We start from the raw sequence: 27,803 nt of genomic DNA, 5'->3' as shown, positions 1-27,803 counted from the left end.
GAGAAGTCTTATGCAAGCTGTTAACAGATGTGATGCTGAATACAACCTAATTGAAAGACAGTGACAAGACTCACCTGTGAACTTCTGACAGATTTGGCCAGTATTTGGATACCACACAAGGCTTCGGCATAGAGGAGGAAAGGAAGAAAATCCTGATTCCATTAGCAGAAAACAGATATAGCACAAACAAGTATATTCTCTGTGGTAACCCCTCAGCTGTGAATCTCCCTCCCTTATGAGATTAGATCTGCCCCATCCTTCCTGATCTTCCGGAAGAAACTCAAATCCTGGCTGTGGGATCAAGCGTTTGCAGAATACACTGATTTACTGGTGAAGATAAAGTTTTAGTAGACCACAATGGACTGATTTGGATGACAATTTGAACCAGCAAACTGTTTTAATCTATATTTATAACTCTTTTAATGTATGCTAATTGTATTTTATATTATGTTATTATATTGTGTCGGCATTATATTGTGTTGGAAGCCATCCTGAGTCCCTCTTTGGAGGTTGAGAAGGACGGAGTACAAATGTTCTAAATAAATAAATAGTTGTATCCTAATCCAATAGTTCCCGTCCTGTGGGTCACCAGTTATTTTAGCACAGAACTCCCAGCCAGTTTACCAGCTGTTAAGGAGTTGAAGGCCAAAACCGCTGGGGACCCACAGGTTGAGAACCACTAGTCTAATCAAAAGACAGGAACATGACTCACCTGTGAACTTCTGACAGATCTGGCCGTCAGTCTTTGCTTACTACATAAAGTTTAAGCAGAGGAGGAAGGGAAGAAAATCCTGATTCAATTAGCAGAAAACAGATACAGCACAAACAAGTATATTGTTGGATCCTAGCCCAGAAAGTCCACATACAGAAATTTTACTACTATCTTGAAAACAGAGCTCTTACTTTTAAAAAAAATCTTAACTGAATGCCAAAAAAGTAAAGGTAACTTGAATTTTATTTATCTTCCAAATTCTGGGAGGTTAAAGAACTATAATTGGTTCTGGACAACAGAAGAAAACAGGCTGTGCTTACAGATAATTTTCTGCCATTTTCTTTCTTCAGGACCACTGGTTTATTGTTGCCCACTCTTTTACACGGGATGTACATTTCAGGTGTTGTTCAAAAGTCAGTGCCTGTACAATACATTCTACAACTGAGCACCACTTTCCTTAACTGAACAGGCAAAGAGAAAGTACACGGGACATTGGCATCTGGCAGTATTTTTTCCAAAAAAGTGACTAAAATGGGTTTTAGGTTGATTAACACTATTAAATCACATCTAATATTTGTTACTACATGATTTCATTACAGCTATACGATACAATTATACAAAATGTGTTAACATCAAAGAATACAACCGAAAAATTAAGATAGCAAACGAAACCTATATAACTTTTTTTCTCTTTACAGGAAAATACTTTTGAAGTATGCATGTAACTGCCCATTCTTTTAAAGAAAATCTACTGCAAGCAAAGTTATCAACCTCCAGAAAAAAAAATCACACATAGCATTACTAAGCATATCCCCAAAAAGTGTACAATATGCACACTTGGAAAATACAAAATTAAAAAATTGTAAGCAACAGGTGAGATTCATATTTATAACAACGTGAAAAGTCCAATTTTAGCACTGTTGTAGAAAGAACTGTCTCTGATGCAAGTCCATGAACTGTCTGCCTCCTCCGAGTGGAGCCACACTTTAGAAAAACACCATGCTCTTGGAACCAAATTGCAGAGCAAAATTGCGCATTGCAGCAATGCTGCCTTAAAAGTTTATTTTGCTACTTTATCAAAAAAAAGTCCTTTAGGCGCATAGGGTTCTTTTTTTGTTTTTTTAAATTCTTTCCTAGAAACAATATACAAAGGGGGGAGGCTTATGTATTTCCAACCATTCTCCTGTAAGGTAAGACGCTTTGAGTCCAAGAGGTTTCTTCTTGCAGTTTCACTGGTTGTTTTTGGCCTTAGCGTGTGTTAAGATGTGAGACTTCAGGTTAGTGGACTGAGCAAACTTCTTGTTACAGCCATCAAAAGGGCACACATAGGGCCTGTCTCCAGTATGAATCCGCACATGCGTGCGTAAATTGAAGTCCAGTGAAAAGCGTTTGCCACAACCTTCAAATGTGCACTGTTGAGGGAAAAGACAGCACATTAAGAACATTGTCTTAGCAAGAAACGCTACAAGATTTATCTTTTTAAAAGGAATCTTTCTTACAATGACAAACTGATCCCTTATTATTCAAAAGTGAGTCCTTTTGAAACTCCCAAGTTATTTATTTTTGGCAGGTTTCCAGATACCCTTTCCATCTGCAAGGCCATGTAAAGAAACTGTGCAAATTGGTTGATAAAGGGTATAGCCATACAGACACATTGGGGCAATATGTGCCTGTATGTCACATGCCATGGACATAAAATTCACACGTGAGATAGATTATAGGCTGAACATAAGCAGTCAATTCATATACAATTAGTATTTACATCTACTATTTAATCATATTGTCAGAAAACCAAATTAGCAAGAACGTGTTATGCTGTGGGAAAAATCACGGGATCTCCTTGATTCTTCTTTCTCTAAAGGAGATTCCCACTGGCCACTTTCTCAAGTATTGTTGCCTGAATCAAAACATCACTATGTCAAAAAGGATCATATCAGCTTTATAGTTGCCTTCAAAGCGTTGGTTGTAATTGTAAGACTGCATGAATTTAACTACCATATATATTCCAGTATATGCTGACCCGAATATAAGCCGAGGCACCTAATTTTACCACAAAAACTGGGAAAACTTACTGACTCAAGTATAAGCCGAGGGTGGGAACTGCAGCAACTATTGGAAAATTTCAAAAATAAAAATAGATACCAATAAAATTAAATGATAATTTTGTAGGTTTTTTGGGCTGTATGGCCATGTTCTAGAAGCATTCCCTTCTGACGTTTCACCTGCATCTGTGGCAGGCATCCTCAGAGGTTGTGAGGACCTCACAACCTTTGAGGATGCCTGCCACAGATGCAGGTGAAACGTCAGAAGGGAATGCTTCTAGAACATGGCCATACAGCCCGAAAAACCTACAACAACCCAGTGATTCTGGCCATGAAAGCCTTCGACAATATAAAATTACATTAATTGAGATACCAGTAGGTTAAATGCTTTAGGATATTTAATATTTTGAATATTGAAACTATAATTTAAGTTTATACTTTCCAACTCTGATTATCTATATGCTTGAGTATAAGCCGATCCGAACCCTCACTTGAGTATAAAAAGGGCTGAAAAACTCTGTTTATACTCGAGTATACACGGTATGTTGCCCTGGGCCACATACAATGACATAGTAGCCTTGTATTTGAGACAGTGTGATGGCTGCTAGACAGCTGGTGCTTATCAGTAACACTGATTTGGATCCAAAGTAAACTGATCACATGCAGAACCTATTGAAATGAACTGGACACATTGACAGCATAAGTAAGCCATCCAGAGCCCTGAGGGCTAGAGTGGACTGTCAGTCCCAACAACAGTAGACACTTACTGCTTTCTTCTTCCAAAATCAAAATAGAGGTAAAAAGTCAATTGTGTATTTTCTTGATGGAAACCTCTAGAGCAGTGGTTCTCAACCTGTGGGTGCCCAGATGTTTTGGGCTTCAACTCCCAGAAATCCTAACAGCTGGTAAACTGGCTGAGATTTCTGGGAGTTGTAGGCCAAAACACCTGGGGACTGCTAAAAAAATTAGACACTTAATCATTTTTGATTTGCCAAGTTCCAAATAATTCAGTGAGTCACCTGTAGGTGAAACTAACATTTGGATTAAGTTTGAAACCCTATCTCTCAAAGTCCATATGTCAGCGAAACGTTCTTATACTCTCTATGTCATTTAAGGGTTCAAACTCTGAATCCGAAGTCCTCAAGCTACTCAATTCCACAGTAGTAACCCTGTGAAGATGCAGATTCACACAATTCTATTTATATTGCAATATGATGTTCATGGTGGGAGTAGAGAATAATTGCACAGTATAAATAAGAATGAGCAAAGTATGGTCTAAAGGCTGTACCCACCCTACCTTCTGCTTTTGGTATGCATGATTTTAAATTGACTGAAATCCTACTCTAGGCCCCTAGCGTCAAGGGAGAGCGGGGTTACCATGATAACCTCTTAGGAGACATAAAAATGTTTTATCTACTGGAATCCAAGTTGGCATGCATTATTTATTACTTTCTTCTTCCTAGTGTTGTATTCATAGCCCTTCAGCATAATTTTTGCAAAGTAAAAGCAGCAGAAAGGCAAAACAGAAAAGGCAGGAATGGTAAAATGTTGCCACTGACTGTTTTACATACATGACAGTTAAGACTGAGAATGGCAAACTCGCCCTATTATCACCTAGACAGTAAAACAGTGAATCATCTTTTTAAACAAGAACTGTAAAAAAAAAAAAAAAAACAGGACTGTAAACAGGATTTCTCCACTGCTCAGTTTGTATATAAGCACATTCTTAGAACCTGAAAGAAAAACAAAACAACATACAATTTGTTTATGATGCTGTCCAGTTTGTACATCTCGATCTGGCAAACTAGACTGTATGACTTATCAGTGAAAGACATCTCACACCTACATAATCTCTGAGGCCTGGCCTGTAGTGGAAAAATGCAGCATGTCAGAAAAGAGAGAAACAGGTCTCAAAATACTGCACTCCATCTACATCAATTGCTTTGAAGTCTTCCAACAATGTTAAAAGCCACTGACAACAATGAAGTGTGATGAAATGCACTTAGTATTTGTGAGTTTTTACATGGGGATAATGACAGAAAATGACAGTGTGATTTCATTTGTCTTGTTAGGAATAACCTGCAACTTGATAAAGGCCTAGTACCAAACTACGTGGTGATCTATGGAAGACAACTGGCATTTTAATGTATTACGATCCTTAAATTCAGCACACTAGTTAAATCTAAGTGTGCTGCTCTAATCCAAATTAGGATACTTCAGGAAACACCTGTACTATTCAAATATACAAGTCCATATCCAGTTGAATCTTCCACTAAATCATGAAGAAGAATGACCCAGAGAGATGAGCAGCTTTACTATTTTAATCCCTTTTGTTTTCATGCTGTGGTTAATTTAAAAAGGCTAGAGAAAGAAATGCCTGAAAGGACGGCATGTAAATCCTTTCAATCCCTTCAGATGATGTTACTTATTCATATAGTTTAATATAAAAGTATGTTAATTTTGTTTTTTTGGATCTCAAAAGAAAAAGCCACACTTGGATCGCCAGTAGAAATGACACAAAAAATAGTGTCCAGCTAGAGTCCCGTGAAACAGTTACCTGAAAAGGTTTCTCTCCAGTATGAACTAGCTGATGTCGCTTTAGCTTTGAGCTCTCCACAAAGGCCTTGCCGCATTCTGCACAGACGTGTACTCGTGGCCCATGTGTGTGCAGGTGTTTCCTCATGGCCGAGTTGTCCCTGAACATCTTCGTACAGCCCTTCAAAACAAATCACAAGGTTCGTCAACCTAAATTATCCAATTATTCAAAAGCAGTGAGTTGCATACACCAAAACTGGATGCAAAGCAGGAGGGCAACAGGATAAGCTCTCAAATTTCACAACAAGACAACAGATTAAAAAACCTCATTTCTAAAAAGAAAATGTAAAATCCCTGGGGGATTACAAGGTAAATATATCCCCACAGTATGTTTAACAGTCAAATACGACATTAGGCATGGTATTTTCTGAAGTGGTCCATGTGAGGCTGTAGCCAATCTCACTCCAAAATATATATGTGCTATGTTAAATATCTTTTTAAAATATATTAAAAATACACCAGTAACTAAAATCCATTAATATATTGATACAGATGTTCAGTTCACACATTTCTACAATCATTGTTCTGTAGTCCAATTAGAACAGCAGCATTTATAAACACATAATGTATCGTGTTGTTTTTGTCACCTCATTCTCTATTTCTCTTTAAAATTATTGTGTGTCCTTCATCCTAATAGCCATGGTTCTTCTGCTTCCTTATCAGAAGTATTAAGCTATTGAATCCATAGCTGTCTGAAAAAGACTAAGTAGCCCTTCAAAATAAATGTATGCTGGCCTATAAAGAGCAAACTGAAGAAATATGACTTATGCTCCTGGATTGTGTGATTTTAAATAACTGTTTTAATTTATATGTTTTAATGGTGCAGTTTAAATGTATATGTTGTTTTAGGCTGATATGTATAATATTGTTAAGGTTTTTAATTTACTGTCTAGAAATTATGTTTTGGTTTCACATGTATGTACAGCATTGAATTTTGCCAGTATTATGTTGGAAACCACTTTGAATTCCCTTGGGGGTGAGAAAAGCAGTATATAAATGCAGTAAATAATAAATAAATATCAAAATATTACTATAAGAGGTGATAGTTATTCAAATAAACATTAGTACATATATTTAAAAATAGTCCTAGGAAGCGTTCTGATTTGCCCTGCAAGTGATTCAGCAATCATAGTATTTCACTCACTTTGTGAGGACATGCTATCGTTCTTGGAGCATCGTCTTCTTTGATTTTTCTTGGCTTCATTCTTACAGAAAAAAAAACACAACAGCATTGATCAGTGAACAGCACATACCTTCTTATCTGCTCTGCATTAGCAAAGTACCCCTCTGTCAAAAACCATCTATACTGTATTGTAATTGTAGTAGCGAAGCCTCTGACTGATTGGCTGAGCTGGTGTTGTGGCATGGACTATTCAGTTGCTCAGGAAATTAAACAGTTTACAGACCAGCTTCTGTGAGGGAAGAGAAAGTTATCAGTTTGGCTGGGACTAAAACATCAAACAGGGCGGGTTAGCAAGAGAATGGAGGTCCTGGCATGATAGTTTATCTGTATATTGAGGGACAGGGAGCTCATAACTGATGAGAGCAAAGGCTTGAAGAATATGGTATGGGAAACACCTAATGAACGGGGTTCAAAGCACTAAAAGGAGACTAGTGATGGAGTATAGACTGAAGAAAATAATTGCAGGGTTTAGATTCTAACATGCTACACCTTTTCAATAGGTCTTGGGTTTACCTACTGAACTACCTCAAAAACATTAGTATTTCACATGGCTTTGGCTTTTGACCCTTTCCAATTTTGTTCTAATTTTAATCTTTAGTGTTTTGTATGGTTTATAGAAGTTACCAGAGCATAAAATTCGCTGCTTAAATGGTTGCAACTCAAAGTAGATTTTATTTCAATTTGGAAGAAAAATGTGGCATCTAACCTATGTCAGTCATCAATCTTTCTGAATAATTCCAAACCCCACTATAATTCCAAGAAATTGCCATTCTTAAAAGTAATTATTAATCATTTACCACTCTTAGGAAAAACTACATCCCCACTGATAGAATTTGAAACAAAAAAATCCTATTCTCACTAGGAAATATGAATGTATGAAGCAAAACTGTATTTACTAGAACACATCTCTTACCTTGCAAATTCAGCCAACTGTTTAGGGTCTGAAAGATCAATGCCGGGTATTCCTCCAGGTGGCAGCTTCTTTCCTGTCATGTATTCTGAGTAGTCAGGAGGGGAGTTCTCGCCAATAATCTGCTCTTCCACCACAGTCTCATGGTCAATGTCTTTTTTGTCATCTGAAATGATTAGAGAAAACTGAATTTTGATTTAACATCCACGAAGGACAACACTCTTAGCGGGTAAAATGTTTAACTAGCAATAGTGTTGTACCAAGGTATTAATCTAGATCAGTGTTTCTCAAACTGTGCTCCTCCAGATGTTTTGGACTTCAGCTCCCAGAATTCCTAACACCTAATAAGCTGGCTGGGATTTCAGGGAGCTGAGTCCAAAATACCTGGAGGAGCACAGTTTGAGAAACACTGATCTAGATAAATCTGCACAAAAACAGCAAAGACAAGATATCTATGAAGGCCACAAAAGGTAAAATAACATTTATTTTTAGAAGTTACTGCCTTAAATGCTGCACAGTACTTAAATTTAATGTTCTAGTTACTTTGAGCACACAATAAAAATTTATAAATAAAGACAGCATCAAAATTTATCATGTTTATACATTCATTTGTTACATCTCTATGCTACCTATCTTCCAAGAAAGTAAAAGCAGCATATTTAACAACAACAACAACTTTATTTAAAACAAATAAAATAAAATATTAAACAAACACAATAAAAATTATAAAACAATATGGTTGAGATAAAGGGAACAAGTTCAGGTTCAATAAGTACATTCCAAGGAGCCCTTGGAAGGTGCCAAGATGGAAAGAAACAAGGGCTGGAAAACTATTGCCAAGTGTCGAGGTAGCTGATAAGAGGGCCAAATAAAGTGTAGCAGGGACAGGATAGTTTTCTAGTGAACTGCCTAATCCAGGTTCTTAGTTCCCTTCAAAAGGAGGACAAGGTAGAAGCCTGTCTGATCTCCCTAGGGAAGTTCCAGAGCCGGGGAGGCACCACCGAGAAGGCCCTCTCCCTCGTTACTACCAACCGTGCTTGAGACGGTGGCGGAAAAGAGAGCAGTCTCCCCAGATGATCTCAGGGTCTGTACTGGTTTGTAGGGGAAGATGTGATCACGGAAATAGGTAGGTCCTGAACCGTTCAGGCTTTATAGGTGATCACCTGTAACTTTATGGAAAAATTATATCTCCAATCAAGAGATGTATCCGTCCAGGAATGGATAAAACCCAGAACAGGGGCCTGACATCAAAAATGAGATAACAAAACTAGGCAGATAGATAAACGTAATGCAAGCAATTCTATTTTTTATAAGTGGCTGAACATATTCCTGTACTATTTCAATACTTCCTGTTGTTAATAGTGCATAGCACAGAGTAGCCTTCACCAATATGCTGCTATTGGGTATGATTAGGCTTGTATTCCAGCATCAAAATGCTGATAACGAATGTCCAATTGCACTCTATTACGTCAAATCTAAATTAGTAGCTAATGTTAGTGATAGGTAGAATTTAAAAATCACCTCTGTACCTTTCCTCATCTCTACATCTCAAGCAGATCCACTATGTTGTCTGGAATGCGTTTATACCGCTTAACAAACATCCCCAAAAGGTGGGAATTTGTGGGGGAAAACTGTATATAGGCCATGTCGGGGGGGGGGGGGGGGGAGGGGGCAATAAGGAAAATACCTTCTCTCTCTCTCTCTCTCTCTCACACACACACACACACACACACACAATCACAGAAAACCAATGCAGCAGAACATTTGCACAGCTTTCACGCAGCCTTCTCTGTAACTGCCCATCAAAGAAAGTGTGGCATACCAATTATGAACTCAAAAGGGACTGAAATGGTTTATATAATACAGATGATAGATGTCTCTAGAACTGTTTAGCTACATAAGAAACGGTGAAACATAAGACAAATAAATATGTCATTACCTATAGGAAAGCCATTATAATATTGTTTATACATAGTTGAAGATATTTAAGTTAACAAAGACAAAAACATGCTTTTGATCTTGATAGTAATCTCATGATGCCAACTTATGTATTACGGTCTAATACAGGCAGTTACAAACATCTGACTTAGAAAAGACTCAAAGTTATGAATGTAGGTGAGACAACAGGAAGTGAAATAAATTTACCCCTAGGTAGGGAAATTCACTCCTGGAAGAGTTATCATGGGGAAATGGGAAAAGGCATCTCCACTGAAACTTTCTCACCAATCCTTGTTTTCACAACAAGCTTAATTTTCAAAATCTAATTATCACAGAGACAGAAAGTGAGGGGACATCTTCTGAGCAAGAATACAGACAGCAAAACAAACACCTTTCCTGATAAAAAACACCACAGGGGTGTTAACCCTTCCCTAAGCTATTCAAGGTATGTGTGTGTGTTCTGACTTACAAACAAATTCAACTTAAGAACAAACCTACAAAACCTATTTTGTTCGTAACTTGGGGACTGCCTGTATATCCAAAGATCGGTGGGAAAATTATAAAAAATTAAAACATAAAATACTAAATGGTAATTCAGGCTCAAAAACTAAATCATCTAATGAATTAAATCAAGTTTGCACAGTTAAAATCATATACCTAATCAAACTAGATAAAATCACTAGATTCCAAAGTCTTTAGGCCATGTTTTTACTTGATACTAAAGTTAACTTCAAGTTGCCAGGTCTCTCTGTAAGGGAGCAATGATTTTTATTACTCATTCTTATTCTGAAAACAGAGAAAACTGGATGGCTTCTGGGTCATACAACTATCTTATATATTCAAATTCAGAAATATTAAACATGCAAATGTGGAGGGCTAACTGTATATCAGAAAACTATACATCTAAGTATGTGAAAGGCACCAGATCCCATATGGTATTGGAAACTAAACAGTGATCGGTTCTGGTGAGTACTCTGATGGGAGAGCACCAATGAATCCCAGGAGCTGTAGGCTACAGTTTGGAGGAAGGAACTGGGAAAACCACCTCTAAAGCATTTGTTGTGTAAGAAAACACAATGATGTTCAGGATTTACCATAAGAAAACAAGGGCTTTGAAGGCTCATGCACACACATACATACAACACACATACTAGAAACACAAAACATCAAGACCCACAGTTTACTCACAGTAAACAGAAAGTAGGTCACATTGATATCAGAAGTTGATTCTAAGTATTCATAACACCAACCTAGTTGTGGTCGTTTATGTAATAAAGGGTATTCTCCATTCAACATATAACATTCTATGAAACACTGAGAAAACTTAATTACAGAATGATCACCAAGGTGTCACAACACTTGCATAGCACCAAGCACGAAATCTGAACTATAAAATAAAAACACAGAATATGGTACGATGGGAAAAAATATTCACCAGACATTTGAAAACTGAATGAAAGCCTGTAAGCCAGTGGCTATCAACCTGTGGGTCCCCAGGTGTTTTGGCCCACAACTCCCAGCCAGTTTACCAGCTGTTAGGATTTCTGGGAGTTGAAGGCCAAAACATCTGGGGACCCACAGGTTGAGAATCACTGGACTATATTCTTTCTTACAAAACAGCCTGTGATTTGAGATCTGCTGGGAAGGCCCTTTCTCTGTCCAACTGTCTCCCACATCTAGTGGGAAGACAGATGAGGACCTCCTTGGTGGTTGCCCCTGAATACTGGAACTCTTTCGAATATCTTTTTGCAGGTAAATAAAGTCATTACTAATCTGACAGGGATTTGATGAACAACTATATAAGGTCTGTCTTACTATATGTGCTGGGCATTGCTAATGGCTGTGCTGGTATTTATGTTTTAATGATAGATGTTTTAGTCTTTTTTGTCATTGTTGTTTAATTGTTGTATGTCATTGACATTTTTACAATCTTTTAAAAATCAGTGTAAGTCACTTTGAGCGCCAATCTGGGGAAGGGTGGGATAGAAATTAAAAACAATTATCTTGATTAGTCTACCAGCTTCTCTGACAGGGATGACCTATCTACAGTAGTTCATAGTAGTTTCTATAAGTCTACTGCAGTATGCTCTACCTAAGGCAGTCCTTGAAGATGACCCAGAAACTGCAGTGGGATGGCTGATTGAAACATTGTACAGAAAATGTGTGACACCAGTGAATTGCATCCATTTCCAATACACTTCTGGTCTGAATTTAACATGCTAGCAATGACAATCAAGTCCTAATCTATTTATGTCCTCCAAACTTGACAAAATGTCTTTCCTCATAAACTTAACAGTATAACTCTAGGCATGTGTACTTAGAGACAAGCCTCACAACATTCAATGGGCTTACTCTCAGGAAAGGGTGTTCTGAACTGCAGCATTACAGGTTTATACCCCACCCAGTGAGTCTTGCATTTTTAAAGTGAAATTAGGAAATTAGTTGATTTAATGCAGGACTAATAAATTACATAGACCAGTGGTTCTCAACCTGTGGGCGCCCAGATGTTTTGGGCCTCAACTCCCAGAAATCCTAACAGCTAGTAAACTGGCTGGAATTTCTGGGAGTTGTAGGCCAAAACACCCAAGGTCCCACAGGTTGAGAACTACTGACATAGACAATTATTATCTATTTTTTCCCAGCTTTCTACTGAAAGAACTATCAAGTCAATTACCTGAATTCCACAAAGTATTCATGTCTGAAGTCATGAATACCTATAATACTAGCACAGTAATTCCCAACCTGTGGTCTGTGGACCACCAGTGGTCCCAAAGAACTAAAAAATGGTCAGCGGCCTCAACGTTACTACACTGTTGCAAAAAGACCCTCTTAATCCTGAGGCAATGGGGATGTCGGGAGGGGAGAGGCTTACTATCCACGAAAGGGGCAACAAGTCTCCCGACTGCCGCTTCTCCTTTTCCTCCCTCTCCCTGAGTGGAGATGTTTCATGGGTGCCTGGAAGTGAGGATACCTTGGTGTCTTCATTTTTAGGCCTGTTCCTGGGGTTATTTGGGGTGTTGCTTCAGAAAATTGCACTGGATAGACCACATCATCTCTAGATTATTAAATATGGTTTTCTGTGGGCGAGCAGATGGCGACTATTGGATGGCATATGTTCTGCATCAGAAACTAGAGCTGATGTGGTCCATCCAATGCAATTTTCTGAATCAGCACCCCAAATAACCAAACCGAATCTAAAGCTGACCAAAAATTGATTCGTTACCCTTTTGGTACTAATGTTGGAGAATGGTCCCTGGTCAAACTACCAGCCATTTTTAAATTGCAAGTTCTGAACATGTAGGTCTGGGTAAATATCGACAGGATCAGATTATACTTTCATATTCCAGTAGTTAAGACTACTAAAGCCTGCTCAAGTAATTGATCATGCTGAGCTCTTATATACAGATATTAGACTATAACAACAAGTCTGTCCTGTTGCACTCCAAATATTTTGGATTATAGCCTTGCCAGACATTTAATTAATAATATAAAGTTATAAAAGTCTTAACTACAAACAAGTGTGCTGTAAACAACTCCTATCCTGGCTGCCTTACTTAGGAAATATGACTTTCAAATTGGAAAAAGTAATTTAAATGTTTTTTCCTTAGTAACCCTGACCAAACTGATTACATTGAAATTATACTGTCAATAGATAATATGAAACTAACTGCTCTTTTTAAAGGATTCCAAGCTTGGAAACATTCTCAAGAGCATACGTTATCCACACAGTAACATATTAAGAACTTGAATTCATTCAGAAAATATGAATACTATTGCTCACCACACTGAATGGTGCACTAAGATTCTAGTCACCTACACATAATGGTTTTTATTCCTATTAGCCTGTGGACAAGTACATCATCTAGCGGTAGCCTAATAGGAATCAAAACAATAAAAATAAAGCTCATGGCATTAAGTTCTACAAACATTACTGCTCTTGGCAATTTAAACTATATGTGATTAAAAACATTAGAAACCACTTATGAGCTAAATATCAGCAGAGCTTTATACAGCTGTTAGGTTTGACTATTAACTCTACTACATATGCAACAGCCACAAGCAGCCTTTGTAAAATAATAATTCTTTCAAAATCGTTCGGGTTTATTTTCAAATAATGTGTACTGAATTTAGGGACGATGGCCTAGTTTCATATACGTGCTGTGTAATAAATATAGAAATGCAGGCCTGGCTCGTGGACAGTACAGCTTGCAAGTGAATGGCTGTCTATCTTAGCTGTACTGCTGGAGAGCCAACCTCTAGTGTCAGGGGATCCACCTCTTTCCTCCAGAGCTTATGTCAGTGACAGGCACTTCTATTTTAGGCCCCTTTCAAGTCCCTTAGCCTTTCAACCACTCACTGGATATTAGATCATAGGACTTAAAAACAACAACAAAAGAAGGAAGTAAAGTTTCCTTTCTTCAGCATGTTTGATAGAGACCAACAACTTTACTATTGCTTAAAAAAGGCTTTGTTGGAGAGGGAAAGCATCAAGCAGGACTTTTTTAAACAGCATATAAATAAGGTTGAGTATCCCCTATCAAAAATGTTTGGGACCAGAAAACATTTTGGATTTCAGATTTTGGAATGCCTGTTTTTGCATAATGAGACATCTGGGAGATGGGTCTCAAGTCTAAACATGGAATTCATTTATGCACTTTACATGCTTATACATATAGCCCTACGGTAATCTCTGCAAAATTTTAAATAATTTAGTGCATGAAACAACGTTCTTGTGCATCAAAGGAAAGCTGTCGCTATCTCAGCCACACATCTGGGTAATTTTGACAGTATTTCATATTTTGGAATAAGGGATGGTCAACCGTACTGGCAGTGTCCTCCCTGCTCCCAGAGTCAGCCATCCCCATCTCACCCAGGGAAATATGGTAGGAAGGGGAATAAAGGAGCCAAGCAATATACCACGGGAAGAAGGAAATGATGCCAGGGAAAGAAATAGGTATGTGAGAAGGAAAGAGGTTGTGGGAGAAAGCAAAGGAGAGTTAAGGGACAAAGGTGGTGACAGAAGAGGGAGGGAGGCAAGGAGGATGTGGAGTAATTGGTGGCTATTACATTTCTGTAATAGAGGCAGGAGAGTTAAAGAATTAAAATTGGGAATGTTTAGTTTATCATTAGATTGTTTTAACAATTAGATGAATTAAATGTAGGGTGGGGGTGTCTTACGTTACTTGTGTAAACATGTGTATATGTTTGAATGTCTTTATATATGTCTTGACTGATGTTTTATGTAGTTTAAAATGCATATGTTAATAAAAACTTGTGTTTGTTTAATTCAGTGTTACAGGCATAGTGTTCAACTGCTTTGAGTCTAATTTAAGAGAAGTCAGTGAAATATAAGTATAAATATAAATAAATATAATGTAGTCTTATAATTCTGTTTAGAATTTGTATACACCTTGATTGTTGCTTTATGTATATGTAGATGTAGATATGAGTTTCTGCCTTTGGTTGGACTGGATGGCTCCTGTAGTTTCTTCCAACCTTGTGATTAGAAAAAATTACAAAAGATTGAGGGATGGGCTGGATGGCCCTTGAGGTCACTTCCATTCCTGTCATTCTAATAAATAACAGCCACAATAATAATAGATTGGGTGTCCCTGTAAAGCAAAATGGAATTGAACTGGATGGTCCTTGGGGTGTCTCTTCTAATGCTGCGGGGAGGAAGGGGGGGGGGGTGATGAAGGGAGAGTAGCTGATAGCAGAGACAGGGGGAGAGGAGGGAGGGCAAGAAGACATTATAGTGAGGGCGTATGTGAGAGAAGGCCTGGTAGGGAAGGAGGGAGAAGTAGAGAGAAGGGAAGTATCTATGAACCATCTCTCTCTCTGTGGACAACCATGGAGGTTAAGATACTCTGGGGAGGCTCTACTCAGTCCTGCCTCCGTCTCAAGTATGGTTGGTAGGGGCGAAAGACAGGGTCCTCCCCAGCAAGATTAGATCAGCACCCTCCTCTTTGACTTTTAGAAAGAGAACAAAGAATAATTAAGGAAGATGTGCAATGACAATTGGAGTGGCTATGGTGTACAATTTTTAGATCATGTGATTTTAATATTTATACTAGGATGATGTTAATGCTTAAGTTTTGTTTATGTCTTATGTTTAATGGTTTTAATGATTTTAGGTCATAGTTATAGGTAGTAATTAATTATTATTATTTATTTGTTTCACTGTATGTTTGCATTGAATTTTTGCCAGTATGTTGTAAACTGCCTTGAATCCCCCAGGTTAAAAGGCGGTATATAAATATAATAATTGTATATTATATATTGCATGTAATATTACTAATAATGTTGCAGCATAGTGGTATAGTACAATATAGTAATATACAATACTAATATTGTGCTATGCTAGTAATATATTGTATATACAGATAACATTGATAATACTGTAATATAATGCTAATAATAATACAATATAATTATATATTTTAGATTACATGTAATATTGCTAATAATATTGCAGTATACTGGTATAATACAATATAGTAATATTGTGCTATGTTAATAGTATAATATATTGTATGCACATATAACTTGTAAGCTGCTCTGAGGGCACCATATAAATATCTTAACTAAATTTATTTAATGCATACAGTAAGTAAATGAATAAGCTTGAAGCCCTTCCAGATAGCCCCTATACCCCAGGATCTGAACCAAGGTTATCTGTTTATCCCAGATTATCTGGCAGTGTGGACTCATATAATCCAGCCCTATGAGGAGCATCTTAAAGAGATGGGCTATGTTTAGGCTTCAGAATAGAAGGCTGAAAGGAAACATGATGGCCATGTATAAATATGTGAGGGGAAGTAACAGGGAGGAGGGAGCAAGCTTGTTTTCTGCTGCCCTGGAGACTAGGATGCGGAACAATGGCTTCAAACTAAACGAAAGGAATTGCACCTGAACATTAGGAAGAACTTCCTGACTATGGGAGTTCTTCAGCAGTGGAACTCTCTGCCCTGGAGTGTGGTAGAGGTTTCTTCTTTGGAGACTTTTAAGCAGAGGCTGGATGGTCGGGGGTGCTTTGAATTTGATTTTCCTGCTTCTTGGTAGGGGGTTGAACTGGATGGCCCACAAGGACTCTTCCAACTAAATGATTCTAGGATTCCATGAAAACAGAAACCCTGGGATCAGATCCTGGGATATAAGGCCTGTCTGGATAGGCCCTGAGCTGTCTTAAATAAACCAGAATGCAGAATGGGGGTGATATGAGGAGTGGGGGCAGAGGCTACGGAAACCAAAGGAGCTGAGGGGGCAGAGGAAGGAGGAGAAAATAAAGGGAAGGATGTGTGTGGGAAGGCCCGATAGGGAAAGGTGGAGAAGCTGGAGGGAGAAGAAAACAAGGAAATAAAAGTGTGTATGTGAGAGAAGGCCTGATAGAGAAAGAAGAGGCTGGAGGCAGAAAAAACAAAAAGGGGGGGGGGGGTAGAAGTGTGTGCAGGGTAAAAAGAAGGTTAATAAAAGTGAGTAAGTGAGAGAGAGAAGGCCTGATGAGAAAGGGGGGGGGAAATAAAAGTATGTGTGTGTGAAAGAGAAGACCTGATAGGGAAAGGGGGAAGGCTGGAGGGAGAGAGAGAGAGAGAAAAAAAAAGGGGGGGGGGGTAACAGTATGTGTGTGAGAGAAGGCCTGGTAGGGAAAGGGGAGGAGAAGTGGGAGGGAGAGAAAAAAGGGGGAAATAAGTGTGTGTGTGACAGAGAGAGACAGAGGGCCTAAGAGGGAAAGGGGGAAGAGGACGCTGAAGGGAGGGAAAAAGGGAGGAAAATAAAAGTGTGTGTATGAAAGCGGAGGCTTGATAGGGAAATGGGGAGAGGATGATAAAGGGAGAGAAAAAAAAGGGGGAGGCAGAAAAGTGTGTGAGAGAGAAGGCCTGATAGGGAAAGGGGGAGGCTTGAGGGAGAAGAAAATATGGAAATAAAAGTGTGTAGGAGAGGGGACCTAATAGGGAAAGGGGGGGCTGGAGGGATGAAAAAGGGAGAATATAAAGTATGTGTGCGTGAGAGAGAAGGCCTGATAGGGAAAGGGGGGCTTGAGGGAGAAGAAAATATAGAAATAAAAGTATTTACGATTGAGAAGGCTTAATAGGGGAAGGGAGGCTGGAGGGAGGAAAAAAAGGAGAATATAAATATGTGTGTGAGAGAGAAGGCCTGATAGGGAAAGGGGGAGAGGACGCTGGAGAGAGGGAAGGGGGGGGGGCTTGAGGCAGAAGAAAATATGGAAATAAAAGTGTGTAGGAGAGAGAAGGCTTAATAGGGGAAGGGGAGGCTGGAGGGATGAAAAAGGGAGAATATAAAGTATGTGTGCGTGAGAGAGAAGGCCTGATAGGGAAAAAGGGTGGGGGAGCTGGAGGGAGAAGAAAATATAAATAAAAGTGTGTAGGAGAGAGAAGGCTTAATAGGGGAAGGGGGGAAAGGGAGGCTGGAGGGAGGGAAAAGGGAGAATATAAAGTATGTGGGGGGGAGAACGAAGGCCTGGTAGGGAAATGGGGGCTTGAGGGAGAAGAAAATAAATAGAAATAAAAGTGTGTACGAGAGAGGGGACCTAATAGGGAAAGGGGAGGCTGGAGGGATGAAAAAAGGAGAATATAAAGTATGTGTGTGTGAGAGGGAAGGCCTGATAGGGACAAGGGGAGCTTGAGGGAGAAGAAAATATAGAAATAGAGGAAGGGAAAAAGCAGAATATAAAGTATGTGTGTGTGAGAGAGAAGGCCTGATAGGGACAAGGGGAGCTTGAGGGAGAAGAAAATATAGAAATAGAGGAAGGGAAAAAGCAGAATATAAAGTATGTGTGTATGAGAGAGAAGGCCTGATAGGGAAAGGGAGGCTTGAGGGAGAAGAAAATATAGAAATAAAAGTGTGTTGGAGAAAGGGGGGCTGGAGAGAGGAAAAAAGGCGAATATAAAGTGTGTGTGTGTGTGTGAGAGAGAGAGAGAGAAGGCCTGATAAGGGAAGGGGGAGCAGGGAGGAAGCAGGCCCTGAGCTCCTCTTCCTTCCTTCCCGTCCCTTTCCTTTCCCTTCCCCGCCTCCCTCTTCCTCCTCCTCCTCCTCCCTCCCTGCTGCAGAAACTACGCCATTGCGGCCTAGTGGCGGAGCCAGTCAGGAGACGAGAGGAGGAGGAGGGAGGGGAGAGAGAGAGGGGGCGGGGGGAGAGGAGAGAGGGAGCGCGCGCGGCCTCCCCCCTCCCTTCCCCTCCCCCCTCCTTCCCTTCGCTCTGCTCTCTTTTCCCTCCCGGGCGCCATCTTGGACGGGTCGGCCGCCATCTTTGTTTCTCCCCCTCCTTCTCTCCCTCCCTCCCTCCGCCGGAGGGAGCCGGGCAATCAGGCGAAGGCGCAGCCCAGTCCCCGCCATCTTTTCGGGGGAAGCCGCCGCCATACTGGCTTGCCCTGGCGAGACGAACATGGCGGCGCCCATCACACACCTCCCAACATGGCCTCCCTTCAAAACAAAACGGCCCTCCACTCACCCGAGGCCCACATGGTGACCGAGAACTCCCCCTCCAGGGTCTTGATCTGCACTTGCTTCTGCTCCCATTTCCTCCCGCCGCCTCCGCCTCCTCCTCCGCCGCCTCCTTCGGCCCCTCCGCCGCCAACGCCTCCTCCTCCTCCTCCGCCGGCAGCCAAGTAGCTCTTCTTGCTGCTCTTCTTCCCGCTGCTACTCCCGCCTTTCTTGACCCGGCTGGAGGAGGGCGCGGAAGAGGAGGCGGCGGCGGCTCCGGAGGCGGCTTTGCTCCCGGCGGCGGCGACGGTGACGAGGGTCTGCTCGATGTACTCGTCCTCTCCGGAGGGCGCCGGGACGGGGATGAGGATCTGGTCCTCGAAGCCGTCGTCGGCGCGGAGCCCGTCCGAGTCGTCGCCGCCCACGACCTCCTCGCGGGTCTGGACCAGGATGACCTCCTGGTGGTGCGGGTGGTGGTGCAGGTGGAGCTGGGCCCCGCCGCCCACGCCCACGCCGCTCGGGTCCCCGTCGCCCACCAGCGGCTGGAGGGCGATCATGGGCGGGTGGTGGTGGTGGTGGCGCGGGGAATGGTGGTGGTGGCGGCGGTGCGGAGGGTGGTGCGGGCCGCACTCCTCGCAACACTCCTCCTCGTCGTCCTCATCCTCATCCTCGTCGTCGTCCTCTTCCTCCTCGTCGTCCTCCTCCTCGTCGTCCTCGCCGCCCACCACGGTGGTCTCGATAGTCTCCACCGGGATGGTCTCCACCTCGATCTCGTGCAGCTCCACGATCTCCGCCGGCATTTCCGAGCCGTCCGTGGCGATGAAGAGAGTGTCCCCGGAGGCCATGGTGAGGGCCGCGCGGGCAGGCCGCCTCACAGCCTCCTCCTCCTCCTCTTCCGCCGCCTCCTCCTCTTCCCACACCAACACCACCAGCTTCTCGTCCGCTCGAGCTCCAGCCGTCGCCGCCACCGCCAAATCCCGCCCGCGCCGCCTCGCGAGACTACCGCCGAGAGAGACAGGCGCCCCGAGCCTGCCTCATCCAGACCCGCCATCCAGACCCGCAGCCGCCGGGACACGCCCCTTCCCCGCCACCCGCAGCCAATGGCGTGCGAGGGAGGGGTTTCCTCTCCCCCTCAAGGACACGCCCACTCCGCCTGAGTCTGTGCCAACGGTGTGTTACGGCCTAGGCCACGCCCCCTTTCCCCTTCTTCTGCTAGCCTCATACTCCTCGGCTTGAGTTTAAGGCCTAAGCCACGCCCACTTCCTTTCTCAGCCAATCGCCTCGTCCGCTTGGGTTGGAAAGCGCCTGCGCGTGGCGTCTCGCGGACGGCCGTTGGGGCGGCCGTTGGCCCCGTCCCCTTTTTCCTAGCTCGCGCCTGAGAGAGAGAGAGAGAGGACATTCCTGGCGGAGGAGAAGCGGGAGGAGGTCGCGGCTGAGGGGCGGACCAGGCCTGGGCCCTTGTGCGAAGCCGGACTGCGAGGCGGGAGGCCGAGGCTCTTAGAAGATGTGCCCGCTTCCTTCAGTCAGGAGGGAAAAGGGCCAGCGGGGCCTCTGTTCGCGCGTGCACCCTCCCTTCCTTTCTCTCCCTTCCTCTCCCTCCCTTCCTCTCCCCTGCTTCCAATTTCCTACTAACCTGAATTGTTTCCCGACCGCCTGAAAGAATCAGGACTGCTGCATTTTATATTAAAGGTAAAGGTAGTCCCCTGACATCCATTCCAGTCATGTCTGACTCTGGTGTGTGGTGCTCATCTCCATTTCTAAGCCGAAGAGCCAGCGCTGTCCGTAGACACCTCCAAGGTCATGTGGCCGGCATGACTGCATGGAGCGCCGTTACCTTCCCGCCGGAGCGGTACCTATTGATCTACTCACATTTGCATGTTTTCAAACTAGGTTGGCAGAAGGTAGGGCTGACAGCGGAAGCTCACGCCGCTCCCCAGAATCAAACCTGTGACCTTTCGATCAACAAGCTCAGCAGCTCAGTGTTTTAACCCACTGCGCCACCAGGGGCTCCGCATTTTATATTACCAGGGTTGAATAAAAAGTAATGCCTCCACCTTCCTAACTCCTCAACAGATGGCAGTACTGGTATGTAGCAGGTACTGGCTTGTTCAGTAGACTCTCCTCTATAGTTCCATTTTGGCAGGAAGCCTTAGCAATGAACGGTTGTGTTGTTAAAGTGTGAAGTATGGAACCCTGCACAGACAGTCAATGCAACTTAAGCAACATGCAGACAGTCAATGCGACATAAGCAACATGCAATTGGTGATAGTATGATAGCTGGGTCCGGAAGCTCTGAGCGTTATGCATATTCCGCAATGGCGGTTGTGAATAAGGGAAGGGGAGGGCGGCACACTGAGGGCGAGAATATAATTCAATTTGGTGGAAGGATAGAAAGGAGGGGACAGTTAGAATAAGGTTTAGGGTTAGGATTAGAATTAGGGTAAGGGTTTGGGTTAGTTTTTTACCATTAAAAATTCCTACATTCCTTCCTGACTGTGAGAGCCGTTCAGCAGTGGAACTCTCTGCCCCAGAGTGTGGTGGAGGCTCCTTCTTTGGAAGCTTTTAAACAGGGGCTGGATGGTCATCTGTCAGGGGTGATTTGAATGCAATGTTCCTGCTTCTTGGCAGAATGGGGTTGGACTGGATGGCCCATGAGGTCTCTTCCAACTCTATGGCCCGGCCCTGGTTTTATTGCGTAATAGTGTTATGTTTTATTGTTGTTATTGCTTATGTTTTTAATTTGCTTGCATTGTATTATTGTTTGTTGCTGTTGTTGAGGCCTTGGCCTTTGTAAGCCGCATCGAGTCCTTCGGGAGATGCTAGCGGGGTACAAATAAAGTTTAATAATAATGATTCTATGATATCTGTGTTCCATTCTGTGTTGCACAAAAAGTGCTCCCGAAGGAGCAAAGCGGAAACAGAGTAAGGCTCAGAGCTTGCGGACCCAGCTTTCATACTATTACCATTGAATTCTTGACAACAGAAGGTGTCACCCCAAAGGAAATTCATCAGAGAATGCAAGCTGTTTATGGTGATTGTGTTGATGTGAGTACTGTACGTCGTTGGGCAAGTGAGTTAAAAGATTGTTGAGGTGGGAATATTAACTTGTGTGACAAACAAAGAGTTGGACGTCCTGTGACAGCAGCCATCAAGTTTCACAAGCAAAAGGTTGACAAATTGATTCAGGACGATCGTGGTATCACTCAGAGAAATTTCAAGCATAATCGGCATTTCACAAGAATGTGTTGGTCACATTATTGCTTTGCTTGGAAGATCTGTGCACGATGGGTACCCAGGATTCTGATGCCTGAATTGAAAGCGCACAGACTTGAAATTTGCCAGGAACTCTTCTCATGTTACGAGAATGAAAGTGATGCCTTTCTCCATTCAATTGTGACAGGAAATGAAACGTAGGTACACCATTATTCGTATGACCCGGTGATGAAGCGTCGGTCTATGGAAAATTGACACAAAGACTCGCTTCAGAAAAAGAAATTCAAGACACAGCCCTCAGCTGGAAAAATCATGGCAACAGCGGTCTGGGATATAGAGGGTGTTATCCATGTTGATTACCTTGAACGTGAAACAACAATAAATTCAGAAAGTTACATCACAATTCTGCGAACATTGAAATGACAGCTAACAAGGGTCCAAAAGGAAAAGGGAAATGTTTTCCTGCAGCATGACAATGCCAGACCACACACTTCGCATACCACCACAACAGAACTTCAGAGACTGGATCACACCACTGTGCAGCATCCTCCATACAGTCCAGATTTAGCACCATCTGACTTCCATCTGTTCCTGATAATGAAAGGGGACATCATTAAGCTTCTGATGAAGACATTGAGAGAACTGTAAGATGCTGGTTGCGGAAACTGTCGACTTCATCCATGGCGGCTTCAGAAAACTTGTTCATTGTTGACAGAAATGTATCCAATTGTCTGGTGATTATGTGGAAAAGTGAATAATGGTAGTTAAAGAGCACATTCTAAGGATTATTTCTGCGTTTGGTTTATTAAAATATTCCCATCCAAACCCAAGTAACGAAGGTGGAGGCATTACTTTTCATTCAACCCTCGTACTTAGGTTTATTACTATTACTTTGTTTACAATTGTCTTAATTTTTTGAACGTTATTTGTTATATTTACAGGCTGTTTTGATTATTTCAGCCAACACTCTGAATTCTTGTTCCTTGCAGGGTCTGTGGCTGTAATCCTAACCACACTTGCTAAGAAGGGTTTATCCCAGGCATGGGTATAATTTGGGCCCTCCAAGCGGCAGAGGGGGGAAAGGAAGGGGTCTGACGTTGTTAGGAATTGTGGGAGTTGAAGTTCAAAACACCTAGAGGAAAGGCCCAAGTTTGCCCCTGCCTGGTTTGTTGCAAGTAACACCCCACCTTGTGGGGGCCTCAGTGTTGTCAACCCATTCTCCCACATGCACATGCATACACTGTAATGAGTTGCCAATGTAAACTAGCTAAGTACAGTTAACCCATTTCACCAATAATGAAAAGATAGGTATATTGCATTACAATTACAATCCACCCAAAGGTACATTGGATATAAGATTTATCTACTTTTATGGTTACAGAGATTTTGACTCACTAAATGAAATGGCAAAGAACATTTCTGCATGTCCTTAATTGCGCTGTTATTCATGCTACTGTTGCGGATGTTGAGTTGAGGGAGAACAGAAATGCAGTATGTTTTGTAACATAGACCAGCGGTTTGTGGAATCCTGTTTTTCTTTTGGAAAAGGCAAATAAAAACAAACTCTTGGTTACTTTGAAACAAGGTGTTACAGTGTAGATCAGGCGTGGGCAAACTTGAGCCCTCCAGGTGTTTTGGACTTCAACTCCCACAATTCCTAACATGTTTGCCCATTCCTGATTTTGTGTGTGTGTACACACAAACACACACACACTTTAATTCCTTATATATATTATACGTGATGTTATATTCTTGTGGAGCATGAAATTGGTAGACCCCAATTTCCTAATCTGTGTTGCCTTCCATCATTCATGAGAATTTATGATAATGGTGGAAATAAATGTGTCACTGAACAATAACTTCCAGCATTTCTCACTAGTCCCACTGGTAGAGTTCTTCACACATTTCATGCCCATGATCTGAATCCTTTGTTTGCTATCCCCAAACAAAGTAGGCCTGGCAAATCAATGGATATTATGTAAATACTGTGTAGAGTTTCCCATTATTCTCCAATAAATCCAAGTCATAAAACCACAGGATTTCTTTGCACAAGCAGCAGTTCCTTCTCCCTATAAACATCACAACAGAACCAGCACTACTTGCCTGAAACTTTGCTCACTGCAAGTCTCCATTTGGGAACTCTTTGGCAAATTTCTAGAAAGTGCAGGTAGGATTGCCTTGACTGCAATAAGGCGAGTGCTGTGTCCACCAGGCAGAGTATCCCTTAATGAAGAGGTATCTTCTCATAATCCTATATTTACTCGAACATGAATCACAGCTCATTTTGTTGACACTTTCATATTAGTAAACCCACATGGGATTATGACTTGAGGCCTAAATCCAATTCTAAATCCAAAGGTTTTCCACTAAATCACTAGGAACTTGTTGAGTGCTTTTGATCATAGCTGTTCAATTTAAGCCATGGATGGGCAATGTGAGAAGGTGTTCCTGATTGCAGCTCCCATCAGCCTTCTGAGCAGGGCCAGTGAGTGCTAGTTGTGGCTATTCTCCCATTCACAATTTTGTGTGTACCATAGCATCACATATAGTGTGTATATAATACATATTTATTTATTTACGACATTTATATGCTGCCCTTCTCACCTCGAGCAATATATTATATTATTAACACAGTACAGTATCAGTATTAAATATTATTATATTGTACTATACAATTATATTGTAATATTAGTAATATTACATGTAATATAAATATATAATTATGTATTATTAGTATTATATTGCATTACATTATAAATATTATATGTATATACAATATAATATATTAAATTTTATTATTAGAATAGCACAGGAGACAAGGTGGAACTGTCCCCTGGCCTCATCTCTCTTCACTCTGGCCCAGAGCAGCAATTAACGCTGGAGGGAGGGGTCCCCGACTGATGACACACACACATATGCACCCTTCTTAGTATGTGTGGTTAGGATCCCAGCCATAACCACTGTCATAAATGTCAATTCCGTTTGTGAATACATGTGGATAAACTGAAATAGTTAACAAGGCAATACAATTCACAAGGAAAAGGGAAAAATGGGGGAAGAGGAATATATACTAGCATGAGCACCAAGTTTTGAAATTATTGTCTTTATCCTAACCAGCTTCAACTGAAACATTAGTGACCTGATGAAATGGTCACTTAAGAGACCCTTGTTTGCTGTTCTCCACACCAACCTGATTGGCAGGCATGCCTCTTTCCTCTCCAGGAGGCTCTGCGCTGTCTATGGTTACATAGGAACAGAGAAGAAAGAAGTCTTGTACTTCTATTGTGCTTGCTTTTATTTTTATCCTGGGCCAACTAGAGAAAAAAAATATGTGATTATGGCTGTAGGGCATCCTGGCAGCAGACTGAGTATATAGGAAATTGTGACCCAGAGGATTGCAAAAACAGCCACTGTTCTGTTTGTGGAAGCACTCCCAATGTTGCTAGGATAGCTATGATGCAAGTGGCATCCAGGACAAGAGAGTTAAGCCACTGAATAGGGAGTGAGCAAATGACTCTGAAGGTTGCTGGAATAGGTGAAGGGCTTGCTGTGTTCTAGCTGCAAGGAGGCACTATGTAATAAAATAGGGCTCAGAAATACCCAGCGTGAAAAGTTCTTTCCGGGCCAGAAAATAAGAGATGCTGTTACAATATAAACTGCAAATTTATTTAGGGAGTGCCAAGCTTTTTTAAAAAAATAATCTTAAGAGTGGTATTTGACACTATATTTTCCCCATTGATACATACAGGTTGCATCTCCCTTACCTGGTAACCTGAAATACTAGGTTTTTTGCTGCCAGGTACTCACTTCTGCCTTTGGAAAGGTGGTCTGTTCACACATCTAGCACCCACTAAGTATTTCCATGGGGAACCTTTGCTCCTCCAGTGTCAATAGATTTGGCCCAGGGAGCAGGATGAGAGAAAGGATGAAAGACTCCAGATCCTGCAGCTTCACTAATGCAGATCCCTGTGACCCCATCAGTTACTACCTGTATCAGAGGGAATGAAAAACTGGGAAATGGGTCCTTTTGCTAAAGGGGGCAGAAAGTGCTAACAGGGTCTTATGAAAGTGAAGTCCTCCCCCCCCCATCAGGTTTCTGGATTTGGGGGGGGGAGGTCCTGAATTTTGTAAACAGAAGATGTACCCTGTTTCTTAATAAGTTAGTACACTAACTGTTCTGTATCTGGCTTTGGTTAGTAGATAATAGATTTCTCTAAAGCTTTGAAGTCTGTTCATATTTGCAGTGAGACAATTTTATTAGATGTGGATCTTTCTTAATGTTTTAACTAACAGCTGTGATCCCAGGCATAATGGAAGGCTTCTTGAGAAAAGCCAAATAAAGAGACTAAAGCAGTATTTTAGTCTTGCTGAAGCATTCTTTGAAGTAAAACTGCATTCAAAATTGATGGAATTATTATTTGAAACACAACAAGAGGAGTCCACAGCAGACACTCTGCTGGCTGTTGAATTGGATCACACGTCAGACACTTCCCAAGCACTGATTGTGTTTAAGTGCAGGCCAAGGTCTTTAGGCACTGCACCCAGTGTGCCGATCACCACTGGGACCAACTTGACTGGCTTGTGACAGAGTCTTTGCAGTTCCATCTTTAAATCCTCATATCGTGTCAGCTTTTCCAGTTGTTTCTCTGCAATCCTGCTGTCACCTGGGATTGTGACTTATTATTTATTTATTTATTTATTTACTTTATTTGTATACCGCACTCTCTCAGCCCGTAGGCGACTCAGTGCGGTTTACAGCCAGGTCAATATACAAAGTGCACAACATTAGCATTTAAAACAGTAACTACGGCAACTACATCAATATAACAATACATCAATATTGTTATTATTATTATTAAAATCCACAGTGCCAAATTAGGATTTTTGGAACCCAGTTATATCCATTTGCAACTGTCTAAAAATATTTTCTGATAAATCTCTCCCATTTAGTCTGATAGTAATTAAGAATGTGGTCCAATTTCCCTGATACAACCTATGTTACTTTTACTAGAGCAGTTGTTGAGCACAAAGAAACACTTTGCTGTGGTTTTTGTTAAATCATGTAGGATAGCTTTTCAGGATGTATAGATCTTTTAAATATATTTCTAAAAAATGAAGCATTTCCTGATTACAACAACTAAAATAAATTACTCAGTAGTTGGCACAGCACCCTTCATGTTGCCCTATATCCCAGGATCTGATCCCAAATTATATGCTTTAAACTGGATTAGATGAGTCCCCACTGGCAGATAACTGGGGATCAGATCCTGGGATATAAGGACAGAGTGGAATGGACCACGGTTTGCCTAGTTCCACATCCCCATGACTGCCTCAGTCTAACAGAGTTTTCTTAACAGAAACAAGCGTCACCTTTAGAGTTATGGCAACCACATGGATTACATAGTGTTTTCTTAGGCAAGGAATATTCAGAGGTAGTTTGCCATTGTCCTTTGAAAGCTCACAGCACCTTCTGTTCTTAATCGGATGGTAATTGTCATTCTCCCTATTTAGAATATATCTGATATGAATCAGTGTCGACATAAAATAGCTGGTTTACCTAATTAGTGTAATCAATTAAAATAAAAACAGTTACCTTCTTGAAAGTAAAGCAAATGTATTCTGATTTTTCAGCTCAAAACCATTTGTTACATTTCTCCAGTATCTTTGAACAAAACAACTTTTGCCAGTCTCTCACCAGACCTATCCAGATGGACTGTATTTACTTGAGTCTAATGCACATCATTTTTGGTTAATTACATAGTCAAAATT

The 27,803-nt window shown here is 41.5% G+C and overlaps 1 protein-coding gene across 2 annotated transcripts; it reads right to left on the bottom strand.

The window, feature by feature from the left end:
- Positions 1-937: 937 nt before the first annotated feature.
- On the bottom strand, positions 938-19,902 carry YY1 (YY1 transcription factor). 2 transcript variants are annotated; one of them, XM_060755599.2, is made up of 5 exons: positions 18,850-19,902; positions 7,446-7,596; positions 6,494-6,554; positions 5,312-5,470; positions 938-2,124 (listed from the first exon to the last, which is right to left on the bottom strand). In XM_060755599.2, the coding sequence occupies exons 1-5, from the start codon at positions 19,664-19,666 to the stop codon at positions 1,942-1,944; spliced, it is 1,371 nt and encodes a 456-aa protein (XP_060611582.2). In that variant the 5' UTR covers positions 19,667-19,902; the 3' UTR covers positions 938-1,941. The 2 variants fall into 2 exon arrangements, with proteins under 2 accessions (XP_060611582.2, XP_060611574.2); XM_060755591.2 differs by having other exon boundaries at positions 7,446-7,608; positions 18,850-19,901.
- Between the last annotated feature and the right edge of the window lie 7,901 nt (positions 19,903-27,803).

Source organism: Anolis sagrei, chromosome 1 (genome assembly GCF_037176765.1).
Source record: "Anolis sagrei isolate rAnoSag1 chromosome 1, rAnoSag1.mat, whole genome shotgun sequence".
NCBI classification, from domain to species: domain Eukaryota; kingdom Metazoa; phylum Chordata; class Lepidosauria; order Squamata; family Dactyloidae; genus Anolis; species Anolis sagrei.
This window is presented reverse-complemented; position numbering and strand designations above follow the sequence as displayed.

Bases quoted from the DNA above. Each gene is read 5' to 3' on its own strand.
- YY1 (XM_060755591.2), bottom strand. From the start codon at position 19,666: ATGGCCTCCGGGGACACTCTCTTCATCGCCACGGACGGCTCGGAAATG. The intron at 7,609-18,849 runs GTGAGTGGAGGG...TAATCATTTCAG, and splicing joins GGTCACCATGTGGGCCTCGG to ATGACAAAAAAGACATTGAC. The intron at 6,555-7,445 runs GTAAGAGATGTG...TTTTTCTGTAAG, and splicing joins CAGTTGGCTGAATTTGCAAG to AATGAAGCCAAGAAAAATCA.